General features: G+C 42.1%; 1 protein-coding gene across 1 annotated transcript; it reads left to right on the plus strand.

Moving 5' to 3' along the window:
• The first annotated feature begins 5,186 nt into the window (after positions 1–5,186).
• Positions 5,187–19,184, plus strand: GLRX3 (glutaredoxin 3). Its single transcript, XM_050337583.1, has 11 exons — positions 5,187–5,321; positions 8,256–8,364; positions 10,568–10,642; positions 10,962–11,163; positions 14,300–14,472; positions 14,563–14,624; positions 15,822–15,879; positions 16,383–16,435; positions 17,206–17,245; positions 17,392–17,484; positions 18,934–19,184. The coding sequence occupies exons 1-11, from the start codon at positions 5,254–5,256 to the stop codon at positions 18,982–18,984; spliced, it is 984 nt and encodes a 327-aa protein (XP_050193540.1). The 5' UTR covers positions 5,187–5,253; the 3' UTR covers positions 18,985–19,184.
• Positions 19,185–26,321: the final 7,137 nt, after the last annotated feature.

Below are 26,321 nucleotides of genomic sequence, written 5' to 3' on the forward strand. Positions count from 1 at the left end.
CCCAGCCTTTCCTCACAGAAGAGGTGCTCCAGCCCTCTACAATAATAACACACTGCTTGTCTCTCCTGCTCTGCTGAACTGAACAGTTTTGCAGGAGAGAACATGGATTACCAAGCTACCCCTGGCATTTGTTAGATCTGGAGCTTATTCTTCACTGGGGGTCCAGTGAAGTACTTCCAGGATATGCTCTGTCACATTCCTTGAGCCAGAGGGCATATCACAAAATATAATCTACATATTATTTTTTTATTTCTTAATTTAGCACTTGATATGCCTGATAGCAAAATAACCTGAAATCGAGATAATCCAGTTTGTAGAACATCTGAAACCAGTGTGGAGTTGGAACCAAACCCAAATCCAGTCCCATCAAATCAGATTTATTTAATTATTTCCCAGCCACCTTCCAATTCCACCCCAGAGCTTGTTAAGTGTCTTGCCAGTAGAGCACTGTGGAATGTTTTCCTGTGTATATTCCTGTGTTTAGAACAATGGGATGCTCTATAAAAACTATGTGTTTTGTGACACATCCATCTAAATGTGCCAAGCACATGGCAGGGGACCCTTTCCTGCAGGTGCCAGTTTTGCACGTGGCTGATGTTTACATGGATACACCTCCAAATTTCCAATCAGGGATGCACCTTGTCTTCTCCAGGTGAGACCTGACCAACAAACACCCTCCAGCAAAGAATCCAAGATGTGCTCTGGCTGTCAGAAGGAGCTTGTTGCCATCCAGACCATCAACTAGACTTTTTTGATTTTTATCTGACATCTTTTACTCTTTTCTTTTTCAGAGAAATTGTTTTGTACCACCCAAAAATCCCATTTTTAGGTTTACTCTTTCATCCTGAGAAACTAAGGACTCATAAGTGTCATTCTCCTCTGTGTTTGCTCAGGTTTCCCCCCACTTTTTCTCCATGCTTTCTCTGCTGTAAACTCCATCATTTCATGTAGTCCCAGGTAATTTAAAAGGAGAATAATTTCACAGAATCATTTGGGTTGGAAGGAATCTCTGGAGTTGATCAAGTCCAAGCCCCCTGCAGGACAGTCTCCCGTGGGTAAACCTTGGCTATCTCCAAGGATGGGGATCCCATACCCTGCCCCAGAGTTTGAGCACCCTCACAGTGAAAAAACAGTTTTCTTGTGTTCTATTTACTCTGAACAAATGGATTTAGGAGCCACAAACTCATTACACCTTCCCAGCTGTTCCCTGGCACAGCTCGCTGAGTGCTGAGAGACAGAGTTAGGATTTACAACATTAATTACAATTACAAACACTTTTTTCTTTGTTTGGGCCAAAGCTGACTGAGATCGCTAGGTCCTTGAGTGGGACCTTCATTTTACTGTTTTCTTAGAGGAAAATATCAGTGTTTCCATGTTTGCTGCCTTTGGTTCCCTGCTAAACTCCCCCTCATTTTGTTTTATTCTGTGTGTACAACCCAGTGACAGCTAATCAGGAAAACTGGTGACCTGCCAGAACCTTTTCCCACTGTTGTTACATAGACCTGACATGTCTTGAAGGGAATTCCTGGCTTGTTTCAGGATATTTCCTCTTTTTTTGCAGTGTTCACACCATACAACCTCTTCATCTCCCAAACCCAGACATTCTGCCACACCAAAGTGCATTTTGTTTTAACATGTACCTTACATTAAAAAAATCACGTATATTATAACATAACATAACATAATGTAATATAATATATGACATAATGTTAAACAAATATAATATAATCCTGGACCACATTCTTGCTTATCACTAAAGATTTTTAAATTTAATATCAATTTCTTCATTTAATATCAATTGTATTTTAATATCAGAATAATAATGCTAGAATAAAAAAAGGATGTTGCCAGATAAGAAAAAGGTTGCTAGGTTTATTCTAAATTTATTATTTTTTATTCTACACTGCAATAAATACTATTTCTGGATCAAAATAGAGCTTGGCTATATCCAAGCTATACATTGACAACTTCCAGCTATTTTCATTTATTCCAACTGGCATTCCACAGTCTCTATACAGTTATATCTTTATCTATATCTTTATTATTATTATTATTATTATTAAGCACCAGTAACTTTTCTGCCACACGTAAAATTGTGGGTTCAGGGACTGGCTAGGATGAAAGTTAAGTTAAACCAGCAATATTTTAGGGAATTCCCAGCTGGAATGCAACAGCCTAACCTCTGAGTCCACAAGGAATTAGGTTAAAAGATCGATATTTTAGGGAATTCCCAGCTGGAATGCAACAGCCTAACCCCTGTGTCCATGAGGAATTAGGTTAAAAGAGCAATATTTTAGGGAATTCCCAGTTGGAATGCAACAGCCTAACCTCTGTGTCCATAAGGAATGTGCGTTCAGTCCTCCAGCTGGGAATTAGCACATGTAAAGCCAACACACAATTATTTTGTAAAACCACTGATTCAGGAAAACTGGAGCGGGATTTGGGAGCAGTCAGGAGCGCCCATCCAGCCTGTGCCCTTGGAGGTTTTTCCATCCTGATTTGGGTCTCCAAATCCATCCCTTTGGAGCTCCAGGTGAGCAGGGGATCAGCAGGAGCCTTGCCAGGATAATTTGTCCTGCTGCCTGTTCATCCAGAGTCCTTGAATCCCCGCATTTCCCTGGGACCCTCCTGCCAAAGCCTCCATCTGGGATGCCCAGAAATATGGCTGGATGGGAGGCAGATTTAGTTCTCCCATGTCTCCATGGGCCTATCCATTTGTAACAGCCATCCTTGTCTTTGCCTTCCAGAGGAACCTTGAAAAGGTCTTGGGAACCTTATTCAAGGATGAGGGTTTAAATCATGTGCCAGAGCTGGAGTTGGCATCGGCTACAGAGGGGAGAGATTTATTTCCAGGAGTTACATCTGTCCCATGCTTCATTCCTGAAGTGCAGCTGTGTCATTGAGCATTGGCTTTAGCCCTCCATCCCATAATGCCTTGACCCAAACCTTTGGTGTACCCTCTGCTGAATCCCTTCACAGCCAAAATCCAGCTCCATTTGTCGAAAATGGGTCAGGAACGGGACTAAAATATGGACAAGAAATAACAAAGAGTGAATCTGTTTCAGGCAGCAAAAATTCCATCTTTTTCCATGGAATTCTGACTTTAATACAGCAGGAATGTTTCCATCAAACAGAGTGTATTTGGTGGGGAATTTAAAAGCAAAGGGATCTCCCATTGGAAAACAGATTTGTTTGTGGAATTACCTGTTTTAGCCTCTTTAATAGCACAGCACAGCCCTGTGCTGCTCTTCTCAGTATAACGTTTTCCATATTATTCAGTATGTAATTTTATTTTTATGATCTGAAATCTAAAATGAAATTGGGCAGCCCGTGGAGCTTATTTATAACCCAAGAATTCAGGATTTAAGCAAAATCATTTTATTTGAAACAAATATTTTATGGGGAAAAATACCAGGTTTTCCTGAAAGGAACAATAATTTTTAAAAGCTCTGAAACTCAGCAAAATAGGGTATAAAATCTCAAATAGGCTCTCCCTAAAGGTTCAAATTTCTGATTACTCCGCTGGGTTTTGTTCAGTTTAAAATGTCAGAGAAAATATACAGAATTAGACTTTCTTCCCTCCACCCATGTACTTTACATCAACCAGCATTTATTTATAGAAAAGATGTAATATTATATATTTTTCTTTGTTTTTTTTTTTTTTCAGAAATAGGCTTTTGTTTTCTTAGAAATGGTCTTTGAGAAAAGACAAATGGAAATATTAATATTTTATTTTTTACTAATTTCTGGTTTGGTCTTGAGATTTCTTGCAAAATACTGAAGATTAATGTGTCAAAAATTGACATTAAATTTATTAGAATAGTAAAATTTCAAGATGCTTTATGATCATATTTTTAACAGAGATAAGAGTATTTTAGATTAATTTTTTCTCTTTCTGCATCAGAAGGATTACTAGGCACTCGTCTTATTCCATCTCTCCACACCAAATTTCCCATCACCAGGGGTAATCCTGCTTCCAGCAACAGATTTATGGGCCGTGAGCTCCAGGAGTGAGAATCTCATTTCACTTGACAACACCTCGGATTCTTTTCCAAACACAAAGGAAAATGGGAACGTGTCATCCTGAGCAGCAACCTGATTTTCCAGAGGGTGGTGATCAATGGCTCCGAGTCCTGATGGACAGGAGTGACCAGTGGTGCCCCTCAAGGTCCGTTCTGGGACCAGTGTTACTTGATACCTTCATTAAGGACACAAATGAAGGGGTCAAGGGCACCATCAGTGACACACCTGAAGGACAAGGCCATCCAGAGGGACCCGGACACGCTCGAGCAGTGGGATCATGGGAATCTCGTGAGGTTTAACAAGGCCAAGTGCTAGTGCTGCACCTGGGTCAGGGCAACCCCTGGGATCAATCCAGGCTGGGGATGAACAGATGGAGCAGCCCTGGGAGAAGGGTTTGGGGGTGCTTGTGGATGTCTTGGGCTGATGCCACAGCGTGGGCAGCAGGGAAGAGGGGGATTCTGCTTCTCTGCCCCCTCAGGTGAGACCCCACCTGCAGAGCTGCCTCCAGCCCTGGGGACCCAGCACAGGAAGGATGTGGAGCTGCTGGAACGAGTCCAGAGGAGGCCATGGAGATGCTCCAAGGGCTGGAGCCCCTCTGCTCCAGAGCCAGGCTGGGAGAGCTGGGAGTGTTTACCTGGAGAAGGCTCCAGGGAGACCTGAGAGCCCCTTGACAAGATCGTTAATAAATGTCAAGTCCTAAACTTTAACAAGGCAATTCCACTGACCAGGAATTTGTCCTTCCAATACCGGAATACCACTCTGAGCTTGCTGGATACTCCATTCCACAGATTAAATCTCATTTCTTGCTGATTAGGCTTGAAAGTCTACAGAGATCCAAAGACTAGCCTTTCTTAAGGAAATGTTACATTTTCCATATTTCAGAGATTTCACTTATACTTACAAATATTTTTCTCAAACGTTATTACTTTTCTGATGTCACTTATATCATTTTAACAAAAATATTTACTTTTACTTTCGATCACTGAATTACACGTTCCCGGGACAGCAGCGCTCCGGGCCGCGTTGGGCGGGGTTTGGAACCACCTGGTCCGGGAAAAGGGGTGGGAAATGGGACGGGCTTTTTTTCCGAGGCGCCGCGTCACGGGGGGGGGGCAAACCCCCGCGGATTCCAGGCGGATCCACATGATCCAGGCGGATCCACGTGGCCCCCGGTGTCCCCACGTGCCCCGCGTCCCCTCCCTCCGTCCCTCCCTCTGTCCCTGCCGGGCCATGGCAGGGGCGGTGGCGGCCGCGGGATCCGCCGAGCAGCTCCAGGAGCTGCTGCAGCTCCGCGACAGGTGAGGGGGCACCGAAGGGTGGCACGGGGGTCTCGTTTTCCCCATCCTGAAGGCCCCGTCATTGGGGGTCGGGGCAGGGGCACTCCCGCGGTTCCCTCCGGGAGTCCCGTCCCGGCCGTGCCATCCCTGGGGTTCCTTCCCGGGGGTCCCAGGGCACAGCTCGGGGCTCAATGAAACCCGCCCGGGGAAAGATTAAAAAAAAGAAATAAAAACGCCCAACCAAACCCATAAATTGAACAAAGGCTCCGGGTTTGGGTCTTGGCGAGATGCTCTTAAGCCCCGGTTGTCCCCCCTGTGGGTGCTGCGGGAGGGCACAGCTGGAGGTGTCACCCTGCAGCAGCTCCTGTAGGGAAAAACAGAGGCCAGATGGGCAAATCGGCAGAAAAATGGTATAAAATAGAGCTACCCTGCGATTTCGGGTTGTTCTTCTGCAGGCTGCTAAGAATCAGCAAAATCAGCAGTCACTGCACGGTGTTTTCAGTGGAAACAGCAGCACTGGGTTGTTTATCGAGAAAGAAAGTGGCATCAAATTATTCATCTCGTGCCACGGGGCTGGTTCCTCATTCATCTGTTTTTGTGCTCTAAAAACGAGTAATTCTTGGAGTAATTCATGGAGTCCTGGAATGTTTTGGGTTGGAATGGACATTAAAGCTCATCCATTCCACCCCCTGCCATGGGCAGGGACGCCTTCTACTAGACCAGGTTGCCCAAGCGCTGTCCAGCCTGGCCTTGAACTCTTCCAGGGATCTTATTCCAGCATTCCATGCTCATGTTTTACTTTGGGAGGCAGGAGTTGCATTAACCACCACTGTAATTACAGATGAGTGGGTGCTTTACTGATTAAATGAGTGATGAAACCACCAGCATCACATTCCTAAGGACAGCATAAGGAAACCTTGATAAATGTTGATTATGGGAAGAAGAAGCCAAAATTATTTGAAACTTGCTGCATCACTTTCAGTTTCTTTTCTGGAATTGTCCTTCAGCTGAATTCTTGTGTGGGGACATTGCAGAGGGAACTGTCATGTGTCAAAATGCAGGGAATACTTTGCAGGGATGCAGGGAGTGCTTTGTTTAGAATCACTTATGTGCTTCATTTTGCCAAGTCTTTATTTTAATTCTTAACGTTTTCTATTTCTTTTGCTATTTTTTAAGGTTAAATTTAAGTGCTCAGAGGGCAGTTCAGTTGTAAAATTGGAAACATTCTGTGAATTAATTAAAAAAAAAAACCAACAAAAACCAACCCCAAACCTCTTGGTACAAACTACACCAAAATATGTTAAAATTAAATTAATTTAAAAATTGAGTTTGTTGTAAATGGATGTTGGGAAGGAAAGATGTTCTCTGGTGGGATGAGGATTAAATAATCATGTGATTATTTGTCCTCCACCATTCCTGTGATCTGATGTGTCCTGCTATGGACACTAAATTAAACTGAGACCTTGGAAACGCAGGGTAAGAATCTACATTCCTGGTGGAGAATGGAAAAGTTAATTGAAAGAAGATGCATCAAAACAGTAATTAGCGCTTTGCCCTAATGTGTGGCCATTAGATTATGTCTATGTCCTCTATTCTCTTCCACTATTTTTTAGCCAGTGGAAGCACCTTGTCCCATAAATTTGCAAGTTGCTGCTGCTTTTTGCATTTTAAATGTTCTCTCATTGTCACTGGGTGTTCTCAGATGTATCAATGCCCAACCTACCTAATTATTTTCTCCTCATTACACTGTGGCAAGAAGTGTTGGTTGGTGGGAGGTGAAAAGCTGGTCCCTATTGGCTCAAAAGTCTTGTTTAAATGTATCTGTGAGCTGAAAACTGTGGGAATGTTGAAGAGACCCCTGTCTGTGAGGGCTACCTGGGCTAGAACCTGCCTCTTCCCCTGCTCTGTTTTGTTGGAATTTGGGAGAGACAGTTTTGGGATCTCATGTATGAAAGTCTTTGAGAGTTATACAGGGGAGGACCCTGGAGAAGATTGCCCTGGACTGTTCCTGAGCTCAGGTCTAAATTTGCAAGGTTGAAACTTACACAACAACAAAGCTGCCTTGTCATTCCATAATTCCATAATTTTAATTGGCTTTTGAAGCAGGACCACACTCTGAGGGCATGATGGGGAAAGAGAAAGGTTTTACTATTCGTTTTCTACCAGAATTTTCTAGAATTGTTTTGGAAAATCAAGTTTATGAACCTTAAAGTATTCAGGGTGTGTGGTTACAGCAGGTAAGGATCCACTAAGGATGTTGCCCTGCTATTACAATTTATAATGAATGTCCATTATTTAGTAATAAAAGACACTAAATGGCTCCTGTGATATTGTTGACTTGATTTCTTTTACTGTTTATTCCCATTATCTAGTGGGTTTGACCTCAGCAAAACTAGAAAAGGGAATTGAAAATTCCAATAACTTGTATGTTTAAGTCTGTGGGAATTAGCTTCTGGTACCCAGTGTGATGGGATTTCTGCTGACACCTGTGACTTCCTAGCTTTAAATGCTGTGTGGAATCAGTCCAAAACATTCCAGGAAACTTGATTGAGGCTGGAATAAGAAGTTGAAGCAAATAAAAGCAGAAAAATAGCATTTGTGAGACATTTTTCTTTGCATTGAGGCTGGTTGGGGTTTGAAATGTTTCCTTAAAAAGCACTGAAGTTCTCTGGGCAAGTCCTAGAAAACATTCCTGGTTTCACTTGCTGGATTTTCTTTGTCCTGAGGAAGATGGTGTGAGTGTGGGTGGGTTGTTTATGGAGTCCCCATCCCTGGAGGTGTCCAAGGAACGACTGGACGTGGCACTCAGTGCTCTGGTCTGGGTGTCAAGGTGGGGATCAGGCACAGTTTGGACTCAGTGACCTTGGAGTTCTTTTCCAACCTAAGTGACTCTGTGTTTCTGTTTATTTTTGCTTGAGTCTTTCCTTAACAATTAAATGCTGTTGATTTTCCCAGGTCCCTGGTAGTTGTCCATTTCTGGGCACCATGGGCCCCTCAGTGTGCACAGATGAACGAGGTCATGGCAGCACTGGCCAAGGAGCACACACAGGTCACCTTTGTGCAGGTGAGTCAGGCAGAGGAGCCTCTTTTAAACGCAGAGCAGTCATTATTATAAACCAAAGTATTACCAAATATGGGTGAGGTTGTTTTTGAAGTGGCTTCATTGTTGAAGATGTGACTTGAACACATTTTCACCTTCCTAAATCTGTTGTCCCAGAGGTGCTTCCACCATTGGTGATGGTCTTGGTCGTGTCAGACGTGGAATCCTGGAAGGGTTTGGGTTGGGAGGACCTTAAAAACCATACACTTCCAACCCTGATGTTGTTGGTCAGTTAAAGGGATCTCAGAATTCACAGAGGATTTCTGTGGTACTAAAGATGAATCTTCAGGAAGGTGAACTCCAGTCTGTACAACACTGTCATGCTCAGATGACAGCTGTGTAGTTCTGGATGACAGAAACACAGCTGAGATACTGTTTTTGTGAGAATCTCTGCACATCCCAGTAAGAGATCCAGGGGAAAGGAGAAATGAATGCACTTCTTCCATTTGCTGTTGGTTTTAATCCGAATTTCTCTCATTAGTGAGACACCTCTGTGGTGCTGAGGGCAGGGAGTCCTGGAGCAGCCAGCTGTGAGTGCTGGATATTTGATCTCTTCCACTAAGCCTTCAGGTTCTGTGTTTTTTAATGGTGCCTCTCAGTTGGTGTTTGTAAAACAGGTCAGAACTATTTTAATGGTATTTTATGACTTAGAGGTTCAAAAGACCAGTTTTCAACATTTTGCAAATTCAAGATGCTTAAATTTATTTGGAGTTTAGTAGCTTTTAGTCAGGCCAACAGCGTTTGAAAACTCTCAGTTGCCTTTTTATTATTCATATGATATTTATTTATGATCTTTATTATTCTGCTACAATTTATTTTCTATTAAGGTTCCAAAGTGGTCCAATGTTGTAAAACTAAGATAATGCCACATCCTTCCCCCTGCTTCCCTCCTCCAAATATTACTTGGTTAGAGAAAATAAGCTACTGCAATTCTTGGGTGAATTTTCTTCATACATGTTTTGGTGGGAGAAGCTCCTCATAAGGAATGTGTTTGATTTGGAAGGTTCTGTGGCATTTTGTTTTCCAAAATAGCCAAACCTGCATTTTATTTGTCAAAAACCTGTTAAGTCCTCAGATATTTGGTTGAAATGAAAGTTGTGTGTAGATCCCAAAACACTTAGAAGCAACATTTTTGGAAGTTGTACCAGTAAGAGCAAGTTACTGAAATATGAAATGAAATCCATTATGAGTGGAATTACCTCTTAATAAATAAACAAATAAATAGATAAATAAATAAACATAACAAATATAAGGAAGTATCCAAGCAGGAAGTTTTACTGGGAAAGAAAATTAGTTTTAAATGTAGAAGTCATCATATGCCACTGGAAAGAGAAGAGGTAATTGGAATTATCTATTCCCTTTCAATTCAATTTCAACTGAATATAAGCTTTCAATTTCTAGCTTTAGTTTCTCAGTTGGAGCATTGATTTACAGAAGAGGATGTGAGCCTTGGGCTTTCAGTTTTGATATTACTGGTTTGCTTCTGTAATTAGTGGGCTCATTAAGAGCCTGTAGAGCAGGAGCAGCTCAAAATTTGAGTCGATTAAGACACATTTTCATAGCAAATTGCTGCATTCCATAGTTTCAAGTTGTGCTTTGAATGGTGGATAAAACTGGAAGCAATAAGCTCAAGTTTGCCACTCAGCAGCCTTGCAGGAGTTAAAAATAAAGTTTAGTGGGGAAGAACCCCTCCTTTCTCCTGGCTAATTTGCAGGAGGCCGCAAATGTCAGTGGTGATGTAGAGCCCCGGGGTGAGTCAATAGAGCCAAGAGCCGGGATTGCTGTGGGCACAACTCCCGCCCCGTGAGGTGACATGGCTGGGTCAGTGATTTATGGATTTCAATATAGTGGGAGCTGCACGGGATTGAAAATTTACAGGGTCACGAGTGCACCAAAAATTTTATTCGCAGCCTCCGGGCGCCTCTTGGAATGTGCAACAAAATAAAAACCTCTGAACCTGTTTTGACACCGCCGAGGTTCAGGGGGAGACACCCAGCACAGAGAGTCTCATTTAAATGCAAATGTCTCCCAAACTTCAGCATCAGACCCTGTTTAAATGTAGAAAATACCCAATGAATGTAGAACATTCGCTGTGTGTGTCAATGCTGTCTGGAAGCTTGAAAGAAGATTACGAAAATAATCTGGTGGTTTTTGCTTTGGTTTTTAGTTGGAAGCTGAAGCCGTGCCTGAAGTATCTGAAAAATATGGAATTAGTTCTGTTCCAACGTTTTTGTTCTTTAAGGTAAGAGAAAACGGGTTTAAGAGAAAATTTATTTAAGGGAAAATGGATTTAAGAGAAACTGGATTCCATGTGGACCCTTAATATGTATACTTTTGTAATACTGCTCCCAGAACCTTAAGAACTTTCTCAGTGAGGGAACGCTTCTGTATCTGATTGAAGTCTATCTAGTGGAACCTAAAAAAGTAGATAGAAATGATTTTTCCACTTCCTATGTAATATTTCAGAGCTTCCTTAGCCGGTTTGGGATTAATGCATTTTATTCATTCATTTATTAATTATTAATTATTTTTAACCTGAGCCTGTGCTTTGGTTCCTTCAGAATTCCCAGAAAGTGGACAGGCTGGATGGTGCCCATGCCCCCGAGCTGACCAAGAAGGTGCAGCGCCACATATCCGGCACGTCCCTGTCTCCCTCCTCCAGCGACAGCGCCAAGGAGGATCTCAACTCACGGCTGAAGAAGCTCATCAACGCTGCCCCTTGCATGCTCTTCATGAAGGGCTCTCCCAAAGAACCTCGCTGTGGTGAGGAGTTCCTGGAGTTCGTGTCCAGTTTGGCGGCGTTTGTCGGATTTGTGGGAGTTTGGGGAGATCCGTCCCAACAGCGTCTTGTTTGCCTGTTAATGGGAGGATTTTCGTGTTGCCCAGATGCAGCTGGAGAATTGTTATTCCCTCGGTTAAATTGTGGAAATGGAGTCACAGATTAGGAGCTTCCTAAAGAATACGGGATGTGCAGTGTTATCCTGGAACTGGGACAGTTTTCATGTGTTTATTCATGGTGTGGACGGGGCTTGGAGCAACCTGGGATAGTGGAAGGTGTCCCTGCCCATGGCAGGGGTGGCACTGGATGAGCTTTAAGGTCCTTTCCCACCCAAACCACTCCATGATTCTGTGTGTTTCTCCCTCAGTGGAAATGTTTTTTCTTAAACCTCATTCTCTTAACTCTTGCTCACAGTGTAGTGCTCAGTTTCTGACTAACTTGAAGTATTGCTCTACATGAAAAGCTCAGGAACAAATGTCAAATGACAAAATTTTTAAGTACTAGGAAGCCTCTGCTCTTCTATAGTTGTTGAAATTGAGAAGCTGAGTCCCTAGAGTGAATATAGGAGCATTTTCCTTAATTTCAGGTGGCTTTGATTCAGGAGCAATACCTGGCAAATAAAGGAGCTGAGAGGAGAGGCCACAGTGGTCGAACTGCTGGAAGGGCCTGCTGGGGTTGAATCAGGTGCTTTGGACTGATAATAGTCTATATCTTCCTGTGAAGAGCTGATGAAGTTCCATCTATTTCTGTGTAGATAATTCTGCATTTGTATCATGTACCAGTGGGGTTGTAGGTGTGTAGAAGTTCCATATAATGGGAAATTATAGATCATTTTCTAGGAATGGACATTTTGGCCTATTCTGTAGTAGGCTCTGATGAGCTTCTGAGATTTCTGAGTACTTTTGGGGTGTCTAAAATTTGGGGTTATTGAGATATGTCTTCAAGCTTTCAGTTCCCTGGTACCCCAGGAAAAGTGCACAGGAGGTACTTACCTAAATAGAAGTATATATTAAAATTGGAAGTATTAAGATGGACTGAACACATGAAATTATTCGAACTGCCAGCTCTTAATTTGCAGGTACATATTGTGCTGCCTTAGGCTGATGTTCTGGTTCCTGGCAGTAGTTGGGAAATGTTAGTTGGGTCCATTAAATTTCTTAAAAAAGACAAAATCTTTTTCAAGGTGAAGGTAATTAAACATTTTGTCAACATTTTCATCTATCTTCAAGGTGAAGATAATTTAAAATTTTGTCAGTGATGATCTGGATCTGTTTTATCAGTAGTAGAAGTAATAAAAATAGAAATAAGTACAGGAGCCAGGCTTGTTTAAAGGTGAAGATATTTTTGATGTGTATCTATTTTGATACAAATAAGACTGGCTGGACTCTTTGGTTCAGTTGGCAAGTGAAGGGGACTTTATCCAGAAGGAATTTTGGGATTTTATTGTAGTTTTTGGTATTTTTTTTCCTTGGATAAACCAGCTGGAATAGAGATTGGGATATGGCTTGTCCTCTCAGATGTGTGTTTACTACACTTCTATGTGGTTGCTACAGATGTTGTATTATTTTAGTGGATTTATGGTAGTCTTGGTATGCATTTGCTAGTATTGGTATTTATTTGGCAATATTGGTATTTATTTGGTGTTATTGGCATTTATTTGGCAGTATTTATTTATTTGCTTCATCCATAATTTGTTCAGGGTGTATTTATTGCTGCGGAATCTGTGATCACACAGATAACGCCTTAACCTTTTTGTCAGCAGTTTAATTAATCCTTGTCAGGCACTTCTCCAGAAATTCGACCTAAATTCCCTTTTGTTATGGAAGTGAAGCTGTTTGGGCATTTTATTCCTAAACACAACACTTTCAAATGAGCCCCAACCAATCAATCTTTCTGGTTTGCATGGAATTGCCTACAGCTAAAATAAAGCTGTTTTTTTTTTCCTCCTCCCCAGTTCCTTACAGTAGAAATGAGTTAATATATTGGAATAACCACCAGCAATCAGCCTTTAGCTGTTTATTAATGAACTCCCAGATGTAGGAGAAATTCCAGGATCTGTTTGACTTCAGGCTGTACATGAACTCAACACTTTTCAGTTGTGCAAAGAAAAGCAACTTGGATGCCACAAGTATAAAAACTGCTGCTTCATATCTCAATAAATTACACATGAAAACTGCAATAAAACCCCATATTTCAAAGCTAAGAGCTGAAATCAAAGGTTATTCTGTTCTGCCACCTCCATCCTTTTCCCTGTTTAAACCTTGGGTTTTTATTCTTTTATTAAAGCCTTTAAGCATTGTCTCTCCCTTTTTTTTTTTTTATTTAATATTTGTATAGAGGTTTTCATTTGTCTGCACAGCATTTGTTGGAATTCTTTGAGGGAATTGGTAGGATTGCAAGGGTGTTTGAATGCAAACCAGAACGAGTTGGCAAAGATATAAAACCTTATTATCACATTGATTTATGGGCAAATTCTCCCGGATCCTTTTTGCAAACGATGGGATTGTGTTGTCTGGGAGGTGTAAAAAGATGACTGTAAATTCCATAATAATAAAATTTTCATACCTACAAATTTTTCTTTACAAATAATATGATGATTTTCTTGGGAAAAAGATGCTTAGTTACAAGAGGGAGAAACTTTTCTTCTCAAATTGGCCACTGCTAAACTTATAAAATCTGGTTGTAAAATCATAATATTCAGTGCTTAATATCCTGCTGAGGGCAGGACATAAGAAAATCTGTCATTAAAGGAAACAAAACATGCTATGAAAGTGTCACAAGGGAAGTAAAATAATATTAAGTACTCAGGAGAACATAAAAAATTTAAAAAGGAATTTGCCTTTTACCACGAAGTAGGAAAAGATACTCTTAAAGCAAAATAGTGGAAAATATGAAAGTCAGGTTTTAAGTTAAACTAATAAATCAATTAGCAGTAATAAATGTTGGGTTTTTTTCCCCATTTATAATATTTGAGGATATTGATAGAGCAAAGAAGAGCAGCTAGAGCTGTTTTGAACTTGCTATCCAGAAATACCACATTTTTTAACTGAATAAGGTTTGACACAGACGTGGGACTGCTTTGTTTAAAATCCTATTTAATTCCTGCTTCTGTCTCTGCAGGTTTCAGTAGGCAAATGGTGGAGATCCTGAACAAACATGGTGTTTCCTTCAGCAGCTTTGACATATTTTCTGATGAAGAAGTTCGTCAGGGACTCAAAACTTATTCCAATTGGCCAACTTACCCTCAGCTCTACGTGAATGGAGAGCTCATAGGGGGGCTGGATATTATCAAGGTAAGAAACTGGGATTTCCTGAGTATTTTTGGTTGTCAGAGCATGTTTTTCTTGCTTTTTACACGTGATTTTCCTTCCCAATTTCCCTAGGAACTTGAGGCATCTGGAGAGCTGGACACGATGTGTCCCAAGGCCCAGAAGTTGGAGGACAGGTGGGAGGAATTTTGTCGTTATTTGCAGGGTGATTATTTTGGAGGTTTCATTTAAGTTTGTTTGCAGAGGGGAAAGCCTCCTATAAATTCCTGCTCTTTGCTTTTATAAAAAATTCATCAAGAACTTACTTACAGAAGTCTTCAGTTGTTTCAAATCTTCTGGTTTTTATCCATCAGTCACTTAATATAAAGTTGTACTGACCCAATAGTCTTCTGTTATATTTGTGGTTTAATTTTTACTTGTAGCACGAATACAGAGATTCCTTCTTGCGTCTCTTTTGAGAATTTATTCTTTAGAGATAACTGCAAAAATCATCTTTTAAACATGAGTAGCTTTTATCAGCTTTATTTGCCATAGGCCTCTGATGTCACTGGAGAGAACCCCTGCTCTTGTCTCCTCATTTTCCTTGTTTACTCGTGTCCTTCAGTTCCTGTTTTCTTTCACCTTGGCAACACAAATCTGTTGCTGCAGCAGTGGGAATTCTGTTGATTCCTGACTTGGATGGAGTATCTGGAAGCCAATTTGTCCTCCTTTAACCTCCCCATCTGAAGATCCACTCCCAGGAATCCAGGCTCTGGATATCTGACGTCTGGATATCAGTTACTCTGCTGCACAAGTTGCTCTTAGATGTGGCTTTTTTCTCCTAATTTTTATGGGAATGGTGCCATTTAAGACATGCAAAGGGGATGTTTTTCCAAGAAGGTGGACTGTACCTGGAAGGCAAATGTCTCAGCACAGATTGCAGGTTTTACTGTGCTCTGGATGTGACTCCTCCAGGTTCTTTCGCCTTCTCAGTGCAGTGAAGAAAAAATTTAATACGTTCCATTTCAGTGTGTTGATAATTAACACTTCCACAACATAAAGAGCAACTTGATTGAATTTATCCATGATTTTTTGCTTTGCTTAATCTTTTGGGGGAAATCAGGCAATAGGGAATGTCTTCTACTTCCCTAAAGTGTTTTAGTAATTAAAGTTGTTAATTGTCTCCCTGAGGAGCAGCAGGAATGGGGGTGTGAAGTTTTTATCAAGTTTTTTTAGCAGCCTGGTCCTGGAATGGGATAGGCTGGAAGGTCCCTCTCAGTCCAAACCAGTCTGGAATTCCCAGTTTTAGTTTGGTTTTGCACTTTGTTTTCATCTCAAAACAAACTTTGGAATAATAACCAAGGTGTTTTGTGTCTTTTTCCTGCTTTCCCTAGGCTTAAATCCTTGATAAACAAAGCTCCTGTGATGCTCTTTATGAAGGGAAACAAACAGGTGAGATAAAATCTTGCAGAATATATTATATATTTTTTAAAAAGTGACAGTTGCCTTATTTTTTCTTAATTCAATTAATAGTGCTGGAAACTTAGTTATTTGTCCTTTTATCCGGTGCTTCTCTAAGCCATAGAACAGTCCCTGTTTTTTATTATTCCTGAATATAAATTCAGTGTCTAAAAAAATATCGAGTATTTTTGTCCTTATACTACCAATGTGAGGACTTTACAGTAGGTATTAATTATTAATTAATTTTAATTGAGAATTGCTTTACTTAACAACCGTGTATTAGTTGTAGTTTGTTGGAATGGCAAATAAAGGCTAGTGATGTCTCAAAGTAAAGCACATTTATTCTATAAATCCACATAAAGCAGGATATAAAGGATGAAAAAGGGATTAAGTGGAATGGCTTATCCAGCAATAAATTGGGAATAGCTGAGGATGTGGAATTTTGTGGATTAAATACAACAGATCTGTATTTTAATGCATGTTTTATATTTTAGATGGCAAAATGTGGCTTCAGCAAGCAAATTATAGAAATTATGAATAACACTGGGTAAGTAACTGTTTTTTACTGAGCTTGGGAAGCAAGTTTTGGTTTAAGAACTGCATTTTATAAATCAAGAGGTTAGAAAATACTGGTGGAATAGTTCCCCAGATGTAAGTTTCTATTTTTAAATAGTTTTTGAAAGCAGTTGAATTCATTACTGGGTGTTAGGATGGGCTTGTGGAGATAATTAATAACTATATATCAATATACAACTCAAAAATAGACAGCAGTTACTGAAATCCTTGTCCACTTGCAGGATTCCACATCCTTGAAAAGTGCCAGTTCTTAGAACTTTAATAAAACCTCCAAAGTTTGTGTGTGTCTTTTTTTATTTATTTTTTTTTTAAGCTGATGGTCAACAGAATTAATTTGAACACATGCTGACCAGTTAGAGCCTAAGATACATGGCTTAATTTTGTAGTGTGTCATCTGTGCAATTTAAAGAGTTTCTTACAAAGTTAGGCATTTTTTACATTACAGTTCTTGGCATAAGAGTTGGCATTGAGATTTTTCCTCCTGATACCTGTTAAATCTGAGTAATTTGGAAGCTGTAAATATACCCATTTTTGAGAATTTTGAGAGGTTTTTTTGAGAATTGTGAGGGGTTTTTTTTGACAATTGTTTTTGAGAATTGTGAGGGGATTTTTGAGAATTGTGAGGGTTTTTTTTTTTTTTGAGAATTGTGAGGGGTTTTCCAGAATTTTTGAGGGTTTTTGTTTATTTGAGAATTTTTCTAAACTCCACAGTGAATGATGAATTTCTTTTCCTTTTTCTAGCATTGACTACGAGACCTTTGATATCCTGGAAGACGAGGAGGTAAAGAAGCTTCTCCATCACTGAGGATTCCCCTGGAGCTTTGGAGAAAAAAATAATAAATATAATAATAATAAACAAATAAAAATAATACATAAAAAATATTTTTAAAGCAGAAATTTACATTTCAGATTTATTTTATTTTTTAGGTGAGACAAGGATTAAAAACCTTTTCCAACTGGCCCACGTACCCCCAGCTCTACGTGAAAGGAGAACTGGTTGGAGGGTTGGACATTGTGAAGGTAGGAATGGGAGAATTTGGAGATTAAATAGACTTTTTATTCCAAATAATAGGAATTTTTTTTCTGCCCATAACCTACAGAAATTGCTGTGGTGGCCTCAAATCTTGACCCCAAACGACTTAGATGCTTTTCCTGTGATTCCTCTGAGCTCACAACCAGGGAAAGGGGCTTTAAATCTCCAACATTCCCATTTAGCTGTGGGATGTATTTCCTTGACAACACTCAGTTACTGTAAAACCCATTTTTACAGGTTTCTCTTCCTTAGTTTTACTTCTGACATTGCTTTTTTTTCTCAAATCAGGTGGGTGAGACTTATTTTTCCTTGCAAACAGTCTCATTCCTGAAAGAAAATCAAAGTTTATTGCGGTGGTTCGAACAGCCCCTGCAGCTACAAAAATAGATCTGCATCTCCTCTGGTTGTTGATTTTTGTAACACAGCAGGCCCAGAGTTCTCAACCCAAAATACTCCTGAGCCCATTCCTGTCTGGATGGTTTATAGCCAATTCCATGGACATTGTAACTCCTGGGAAGGCACAATCAATAAATCTCATTTAGTTCTAAAAAATACTGGTATTACTTAAATTTTATGGAATAATTTTATTTATTTAACAAATGTAGGTATTGCTTAAATTATATAGATAATTCTATTTATTTAACAAGTGTGGGGGCTTTTTCAGAGATCAGTAAGTAGAGTCTTGGGCATTGGGAGATGCTGCAAAATTCTCTCCCTGGTATTTAAATATAATTTGTCTATTTGTGTCTTTGGGCTGTATTAATTCACACTATGGGTGGATGAGTGTTGTCAGTGTTTTAAATTGCATTTTTTAATGCAGCATAATATGGAATAAAACTGAGACAGCTGTTCCTCTTGAGATGAGGGAAAAGAATATATATTCCATGTTATTTTAAAACTGTTTCCTGGTGTTATGTAGCTCTTTTACAAGTTAACAGCCTTGTAATTTGAATTTCAATCATCAAGATAATATGGGCAAGTACCTCTTATCCAGAATTCTTAGAATACGTTATTATCTTGTTGGTTTTGATGGGTAGGAGGAACATAATTTATCAATGGATGGTAATTCTACACTTTTGGGGAGGCCTTTTGGATGTTGTAAAATTTTGTGGATGCCTAAAATATATCTGGAGTTACATCTAAGAGGAGAATCTGGAATTACATCCAGGAGGAAATACCAGGTTGATAACAACCGCTTCTTTTCAAGGTTTATCTTTCCATTAAATATTTTGCCTCTCTTACTAAATAGACACAAAATAGAATTTAAATGTAACATTATAAACCTCAGTGTCTTGGCCAAGAGGGACCTCTAGTGAGTCATCAATGCATTCCCTTCCTAGTCAGGGAATTATTTCCTTATCCATCACCATTCCCTGGTGAAATCCTGTTGGCATAATCACAAATTGTCCATAATTGCTGTATTTATTTCTTTACAGGAGCTGAAGGAAAGTGGTGAATTGCTGCCTGTGCTGAAGGGAGAAAATTAATGGGGAAGGATATCAGTGAGAAGAGAAATCCTTGGAACAATTACTCATTTAGAGATTCTGTTGGAGCAATATACAGCTTAGCCCTGTGGAATATCAGGAGTACAGAAAGATAGTAAATAAATACTCTCTGTATTTCACCATTTAAAAATGTGGATTCACTGGAGAGACAAAAATGTCAATTAAAATCTAATGCTCCAGAATTTTGGGTGTTTGAACTTCCTGTGTATTATTTGCATCTGAATGTTTAAGAATTGAGTAATGACCTCAATCTCCATCCTGTAGATGAGAACTGTAGAAGACTGAATTACAACTGGTTTTTTTTTGGGCTCAGCTCTCATTAGAAGGATATTAATGGACAATGTTATGGAGCATCATAATTTCCCGTCCCTCTTAATTGTTTTCATGTCTAGTGAGCAAGAAAACTACAACTGAAACCTTCATCCAGTGCAGCATTAGGAAGTTATTAACGAGTTCCTGCTCTATACTCTGCATCTTCATTAAGCAGCCACAGTAATTGCTAATTTCAGGTGTTCAGCTTGTTCTAACATTGTTTTTGGGCGTGTTTAAATGAGCCAATAAACGGTGATTAGGCCACTGTGGGTGCATCCTCAGTGATCCTTCAGTGAGATGGAAGGATTTGCTTCTTGGGTTGTGGCTTTGGGAGTACAGGAATCTTTCACTGCTGGATTCAGAGGATTTTGCTTTTAATCCTTCTTTGAATACCTGAGTCTGCATCAGGATCGTGGCCAGAAACTCCTCCAGGGAGTTGCTCCTTGTCAGGAGGGGTCAGGACTGACACTACCAAGTGTGTCTGGAAAAAAAGAGGCCTGAGTGAAGAGATGGAGAGTTTTAGGGAGGGGTTTGGAAGGTTTTGGAAGCAAGTTTGGGGTGATTCTACTTAAATTCTAAATACAATCTAAGTCTTAGAACCTGAAGCAAGACTGGTATTGAGCCTAATCCCAGACTGGAAAGGTTGGCTGCAGGTAAGAAGGTACTGACGTGTGTTACAGGATTCCTAGTGATTGATACTTGATTCAGATATTAATTTTCTAGGATTAGCTTTAGTAATTACTATAAAATAGGATTTGTTATAACTTTAAAATCAGTTTTAATCGCTATAAAATTTTCCCTCTCATGCAAACAAGCCTTAGTTCATGTTTCCAAGTGAATTGCAAGTGCATCCAGGCAGCTGTCAGTGGGAAAAAAAAATTATAAATTATATCAAAATATAACGTCCCAGTGGTGAAATTAGGAGTTAGAAGCTTTAATTAAGTACTAAATACCAAATGCTGTTTTCTCTGCAATAGTTTTCCTTCAGAATTCACGGCAGTGGAATTTACTTGGTGTTTTTGGAGTCCTGTTGATGGATTTATAGATACGCAGGAGAGCAAAGGCAAGTAACAGTTTATTCTCTGATGATTTATATTCTTATGTATTCTTCCAATATTGGATATTAGGAAGAAATTGTGAGGGTGGGGAGGCCCTGGCACAGGTTGCCCAGAGAAGCTGTGGCTGCCTCATCCCTGGAAGTGTCCAAGGCCAGGGTGGACAGGGCTTGGAGCAACCTGGGACTGCACAAGATAACTCTCTAGGAATGTTGTCCCACTGCCTCTGGAGTAGGCTGATACTGGGGGGAAAATTGGCTTCATCTGGAAGAGACTGGTTTATTGGCATCTGTAATGAGATGATGAGGTGGATTAGTTAATGAGGGACAGGAAGGTCAGTGGGAGTTCTGTGGTTGGCACCTGTAACCAGGGCAGGTGCTGGTGCTTGTTCCACTTTCCAGGTGCACACACACCTTGCCTCCTACAAATCCTTCCTGGTGTTCCTCCAGAGTCACTCCTCTGTCCTACGGAGAAGTGTAGGCTGAATTCTGAGCTGTTTTTCTATAAATCAGAAGGATTTGGGCAATAAAGTCAGAGGATATTCCCAGAGCTCTCAGGCTGAGCGTGGGGAGCTCTGGGAGCTGTGCTGGGAGACATCCAAGGAAAAATGGATGATTTGCTCAGAAGGAGGAAAAGGCAATGGAGTGTGGGAGCTGCATCCTCCAGGTGAAGAGGTGAGTGATGTCCCAAGCTTTTACAGCTGCTAAACTTGTTCCTTTTCACTGGTGGAGCACTTGACATCAGTGTTTGGGTGCAGTTAACATAACTTACATCCTGCTTATTTGTATTTTTCTCTTTTGCTTTCTTTTCCTTATTTGTCTTAAGATTTCAGTCTCATTACATTTTTCCCTGCGCTTTAATATTAGGATATAAGTAAAAAACCCCAAACTAATCATGAGGATGATTGAGAGGGGAACAGGCAGCCTTAGGAGGTTGGAGCTCTCTGCCCTCAGTGATTAACCACTGTGTGGTACTAAATATATTTAATAACTTTACCCCTGTCACCTCCTCTCTGCTGGAATAAGAAATACCTTCAAAACATTATGAAGTATTCCAGTTTTTAAAGGCAAGTGTCATCTGGCCGAGGCAGGTGATGCAATATTAAGTTCAAATTAAAAATTAACCTGGCAATATGTGAATGTTAGTTAAAAGCTTCTGACAGGCCAAGGAGAAGTTTGGTTCAGTCAATGGTTTTAATTAGGGGAGGATTTCTGGGGAAGTAATCAGGATCTCATTTCATGGGGCTGAGACAGAAGTGGAGGTAAACAGTGATTCTTCCTCAAGTTGTAGTTCCAGGGAACTGGTTCAGGTGAGACTGTGGAGCTTTTTGAAGGGCAGTCAGTGAATATGGGTTTAAAGAGCCTGGTTTTGGCTCATGACAGTGACTTTCCCATCTTTCCCAGGCAGATGTGTCCTGCTCTGCCACTGCAGGAGTGAAGAGCAGAGTCTGGACCCTCTCTGGGGAGAGGTCACCGTCCTTTCCTCCTGTCCAGATTTATCTGCTCTGTTCTGATGTGTGTGGGCAGGGCAGCAGAATCCCCTTCCAAGCCTGGGAAACACTTGGAAGTGGGCTAAAAAAATTAGGAGAGAGGAGATGTTGGCACAGTCCTTATGTCCTTTATGTAAAAACTTAATCCCACTGTTCGTTCAGGGTCTGCAATTCCTTCTACCATGTCATCCTTTCTGTTCTCTGTCATCATGTAGTTGTGTGTGTGTGCAAAGTGTTTTCTCCTGTGCAAGAACTATTTGTGCCCAGTCAGCCCTGCAGCCAGAATCATCCAGAGGTGAATATTTCAAACTAGGAAAATAGGGAAGTTCTGGAGTTCAGATATCGAGGAGCTTCGTCTGTGCCCTGGAGGGGAATCCCCTGCTGTGCCCCAGTGCGGTGCTGTCTGAAGGTGAATAATGACGAGCTTTCGTTCCGAGGTGAATGTCCAGGAACGCGAGGGCTGCGCAGCCCGGGCAGGGTGTGGAAAATCCGGGATTTGAGTGAAAATCCCACTTTTGGGGAAGTTTTGATGCAGGCGGCAGTACCGTGGGTGGCCACGGGGCGGCGCTGCGCACCGCGGAGCGGGATCACGGGCTGGGAATGCTGCGGGGCGGGATAACGGGATCACGGGCTGGGAATGCTGCGGGGCGGGATAACGGGATCACGGACTGGGAATGCTGCGGGGCGGGATAACGGGATCACGGGCTGGGGATGCTGCGGGGCGGGATAACGGGATCACGGGCTGGGGATGCTGCGGGGCGGGATAACGGGATCACGGGCTGGGGATGCTGCGGGGCGGGATAACGGGATCACGGGCTGGGGATGCTGCGGGGCGGATGGGGAATAATGGGGGCCACGGGAGGAAAATGAGGGATAACGGGATGTGTGGGGCTGGAGATGCTGCAGGATGGAACCTCGACGAGCATGGGGCTGGGCGTGCTGCGGGATGGGATAACGGGATGCTGGGGCTTGGGATGCTTGGCAGGATAATGGGGAACAGGATAACCAGGGGTATGGGCTGTGGATGGTGTGGGGTAGGATAACAGGGAGCTTGGAGGCGGGAACATGGGTTGGGGGATGCTGGGAGTGGGATAACAGGGAAAAGAAGAGAAGCGTGGGGTGGGGGCTCCTTAGTTCTGCATCCACCAGGCTCAGCATGAACTCTCAGATGTGGCTGTATTGTTTTGGGGTTTTTTTTTAAGTTTAAAGCTTAATTTGTTGGTTTCTGTTCACAAAGTGAAGTTGGACTTTTCAGCTGTTTTTTAGCTCAAATTCTGGGTAGTAACAACAACAACAATAATAATAATAATAATGATGATAGCAGATGCATTTACTGGTAAATCTGGGTGTTCCTGGGGGGTGCTGCACCCTGAGCATGACCTGGGTGAGCCCCCATAGGAGCAGTGTCCCAGCTGGTGGAGGGGCTCTGGACTCCCAGCGGTGCCTCCAAGGGAAGGGCAGGCAGGAGAGGTTTTCCTGCAACTTGAAGGGTTGGGTTTAAATGAGGAATCCCAGCGCTGGGCAGACTGGAGTGTCAGGAAGATTGGAACTCTCAGCTGAGCCAAGGGCTGTTCAGGCTCATGGCAGAGTCAGTGACATTTGTGTCTGCTCAGTGACTGGGATGATCCCTCAGCTGAGCTGCCTTAACCTGGAACTTTTGGGATGCCAGTCTGGCTGCCCAGCACTGCACACCACGATCCTGGTTCTCTACAGAATTCTGTTGGATTTCAATCCACTGCTGGTTACAGGCAGATTTTGGTGTAATGAAGCGATGTCAACACATGTGGGTCATTACAGAATCCCAGACTGGTTTGGGTTGGAAAAGACCTTAAAGATCACCAAGTCCCACACCTGCCATGGGCAGGGACACCTTTCACTATCCCAGGTTGCTCCAAGCCCTGTCCACCCTGGCCTTCCAGGGATGGGGCAGCCACAGCTTCTCTGGGCAACCTGTGCCAGGGCCTCACCACCCTCACAGCCAAGAATTCCTTCCCAATATTCCATTTCATTGAGCCTTCTGGAAGTGGGAAGCCATTCCCCATTATCCTGTCCCTCCAGGCCCTTGTCCAAAGTCAGAATGGAAGGTCTGGTCTTCACTTGGTTTGGGATGGAGGTTCTGTGAACAGCAAAGCACGGCAGGAAAATCCAGTTATTTTGCCAGGACTACTTAAAAATCTACAGCAATTATTATCAACTGGCTTTTTTCCCACTTTCATCCTTTTCCTGAGAATATGCTTGTGTAACACTAGATGGAGCCTTCTGTGCACGGGAGGAGCAGAGGGGTTTGGGGAGTTCAGAGCAGCATCTTCACTTCCACCAGTGTCATGTAAAATGTGTTAATGCCATTACCACTGGAAATAGGGTTAATGTTTAGTGGGAAAAACATGGTGGGAAGTGATTTCTTACACCTGCAGAGGGCAAAAGTCACCTGGTGTTTCCCTTTGCATGGAAAATACATCAGAATTAAGAATCAGAGCAGTTATAGCATTATGTACATACTGTCCCTGCCCACGGCAGGGGTGGAATAAGATGGGCTTTAAGGTCCCTTCCAGCCCAAACCAGTCTGGGATTCTGTGACTTTGAAGGATGTGGAGAGGAAGGGTTGGGCTTGTGGCTCTGAGAACATGTAGATATATGCAGAATTTTCTGGTTTTGTGTCCACAGTCATTTCCAGCTGTCTTTCATAGGAAAATTAGTGAAAATATGATTATTATTTTATAGTCTGGCTTCGATGGCAGTGCTGTGGTGGTTGGTGATGCAGTGGTGGTGATGGTGTGTTGGGAAGCTCTTCCCAATATTATTCCTGCAGCAGCAGAGCAGTGTCATCATTCTGTGCACACAATCAGCCTCTGAAAGCATCAAAAAAAGCAGATTATAGAATATTAGTGTCATAGAAGATGAAATTGCAACATCATTATGGAATGAACCATGTCATCTTAATTATTCTCTGCCAATTTTAGACTGAATATAAACAACTTGGGCACTTCGCTGACATCCAGAACGATGATGGGATAGCAAGAAAATGCAAATATAAAACAAACCTGTGGCAAAAAAAACTATGTTTATACTGAAAGTGAGAACTGAGAGGGAATTTCTTGTAGAATGTAGATGTTTTGTACAATATTTGGTGCTGGGTTGATGATTGAACCCAGTGATCTTACAGGTCTTTCCTTAACAATTTATGATTCTGTGTTTTCTTTGTGTGGTTTTTCTTGCAGTGACCATTTTGATTATTCCTTGACCTTAGTCAATATGAGGCATTATATCAGATTTATGACATTATATCAGGTTTGTGGCATAATATCAGAGCACTGGGTCAGTTATTACAGCCCTGTTGGTTCTGAGCCCACCCTGTGTCGGACGGGCAGAGCTGGAGTCCCTCAGGATGGATCCATGTGCTGCTGTTGCTCCTTCCCAGCCTCCCCTGCTCTCCACTGACCTAAAACAATTCTGTCAGCATTGCTGCCTTGCTGTTGCCCACCTCCTGCAGGCTCTTAATGAATATATTGCAAACCAGCAGCCTGCAGAGTGATCCCCAGGGCACTACCCCATTAACCTTTCTCCACACAGAGAATTGGCCATTTATTTCCATTCCCTTTCCTATCCCTTAACTTGTTTTAATCCCTGACAAGACTTTATCGTTCACCCTGTGGTAACTGTGTTTCCTCTGCACCAGAAACTCTATCAAATGCCTTTGGAGTACAAGAGCAGGTCACACCTCCCCGTCCTCCTTCAGATTCCCTCTCTCTGTCCCTCTGAAAGGCTTCCCAGCGGGCAAAGGAGACTCAGATCAGACTGGTTTGGGTTTGAAGGGACTTTAAGCTCATCTAGTTCTACTCCCCTGCCATGGGCAGGCCCAGAGCAGGGACTGTCCCTGTGCTGGCACTGCTGGGGCACCTCCAGTGCTGGGGGCAGTTCTGGGACCCTCAAACTGGAGGGACATTGAGGGGCTGGAGCGTGTCCAGGGAAGGGAACAGAGCTGGGGAAGGGTCTGGAGCACCAGGAGCAGCTGAGGGAGCTGGGGGGTCTCAGCCTGGAGAAAAGGAGGCTCAGGGGGGACCTTCTGGCTCTGCAACTCCCTGACAGGAGGAGGGAGCCAGGGACGGGTCGGGCTCTGCTCCCAGGGAACAAGGGATAGGATGAGAGGAAACAGCATCAAGCTGTGCCAGGGGCGGTTCAGGTTGGACATGAGGAGGAATTTCTTGCTGGAAAGGTGTTGAGGCATTGGAAGGGGCTGCCCAGGGAGGTGGTGGAGTCCCCACCCCTGGAGGTGTCCAAGAAGCAACTGGACATGGCACTCAGTGCTCTGGGCTGGGTGACAAGGTGGGGATCAGGCACAGGGTAGGTTTGATGATCTTGAAAGTCTTTTCCAACCTCAATAATTCTGTGATTCTTCAGCAGCAGGATACCTAAGCAGACCTCATTAACTTCAGATCAAATACAACACAAATTCATCCCCTGAA

Source organism: Myiozetetes cayanensis, unplaced genomic scaffold (genome assembly GCF_022539395.1).
Source record: "Myiozetetes cayanensis isolate MyiCay16 unplaced genomic scaffold, myiCay2020 scf10, whole genome shotgun sequence".
Classification (NCBI taxonomy): Eukaryota; Metazoa; Chordata; class Aves; order Passeriformes; family Tyrannidae; genus Myiozetetes; species Myiozetetes cayanensis.

Coding starts and splice junctions, on each gene's coding strand:
- GLRX3 (XM_050337583.1), top strand. CDS start 5,254: ATGGCAGGGGCGGTGGCGGCCGCGGGATCCGCCGAGCAGCTCCAGGAG. Junction 15,880..16,382: donor TTATGAAGGGAAACAAACAG/GTGAGATAAAAT, acceptor TTTATATTTTAG/ATGGCAAAATGTGGCTTCAG. Junction 17,246..17,391: donor ATATCCTGGAAGACGAGGAG/GTAAAGAAGCTT, acceptor TTTATTTTTTAG/GTGAGACAAGGATTAAAAAC.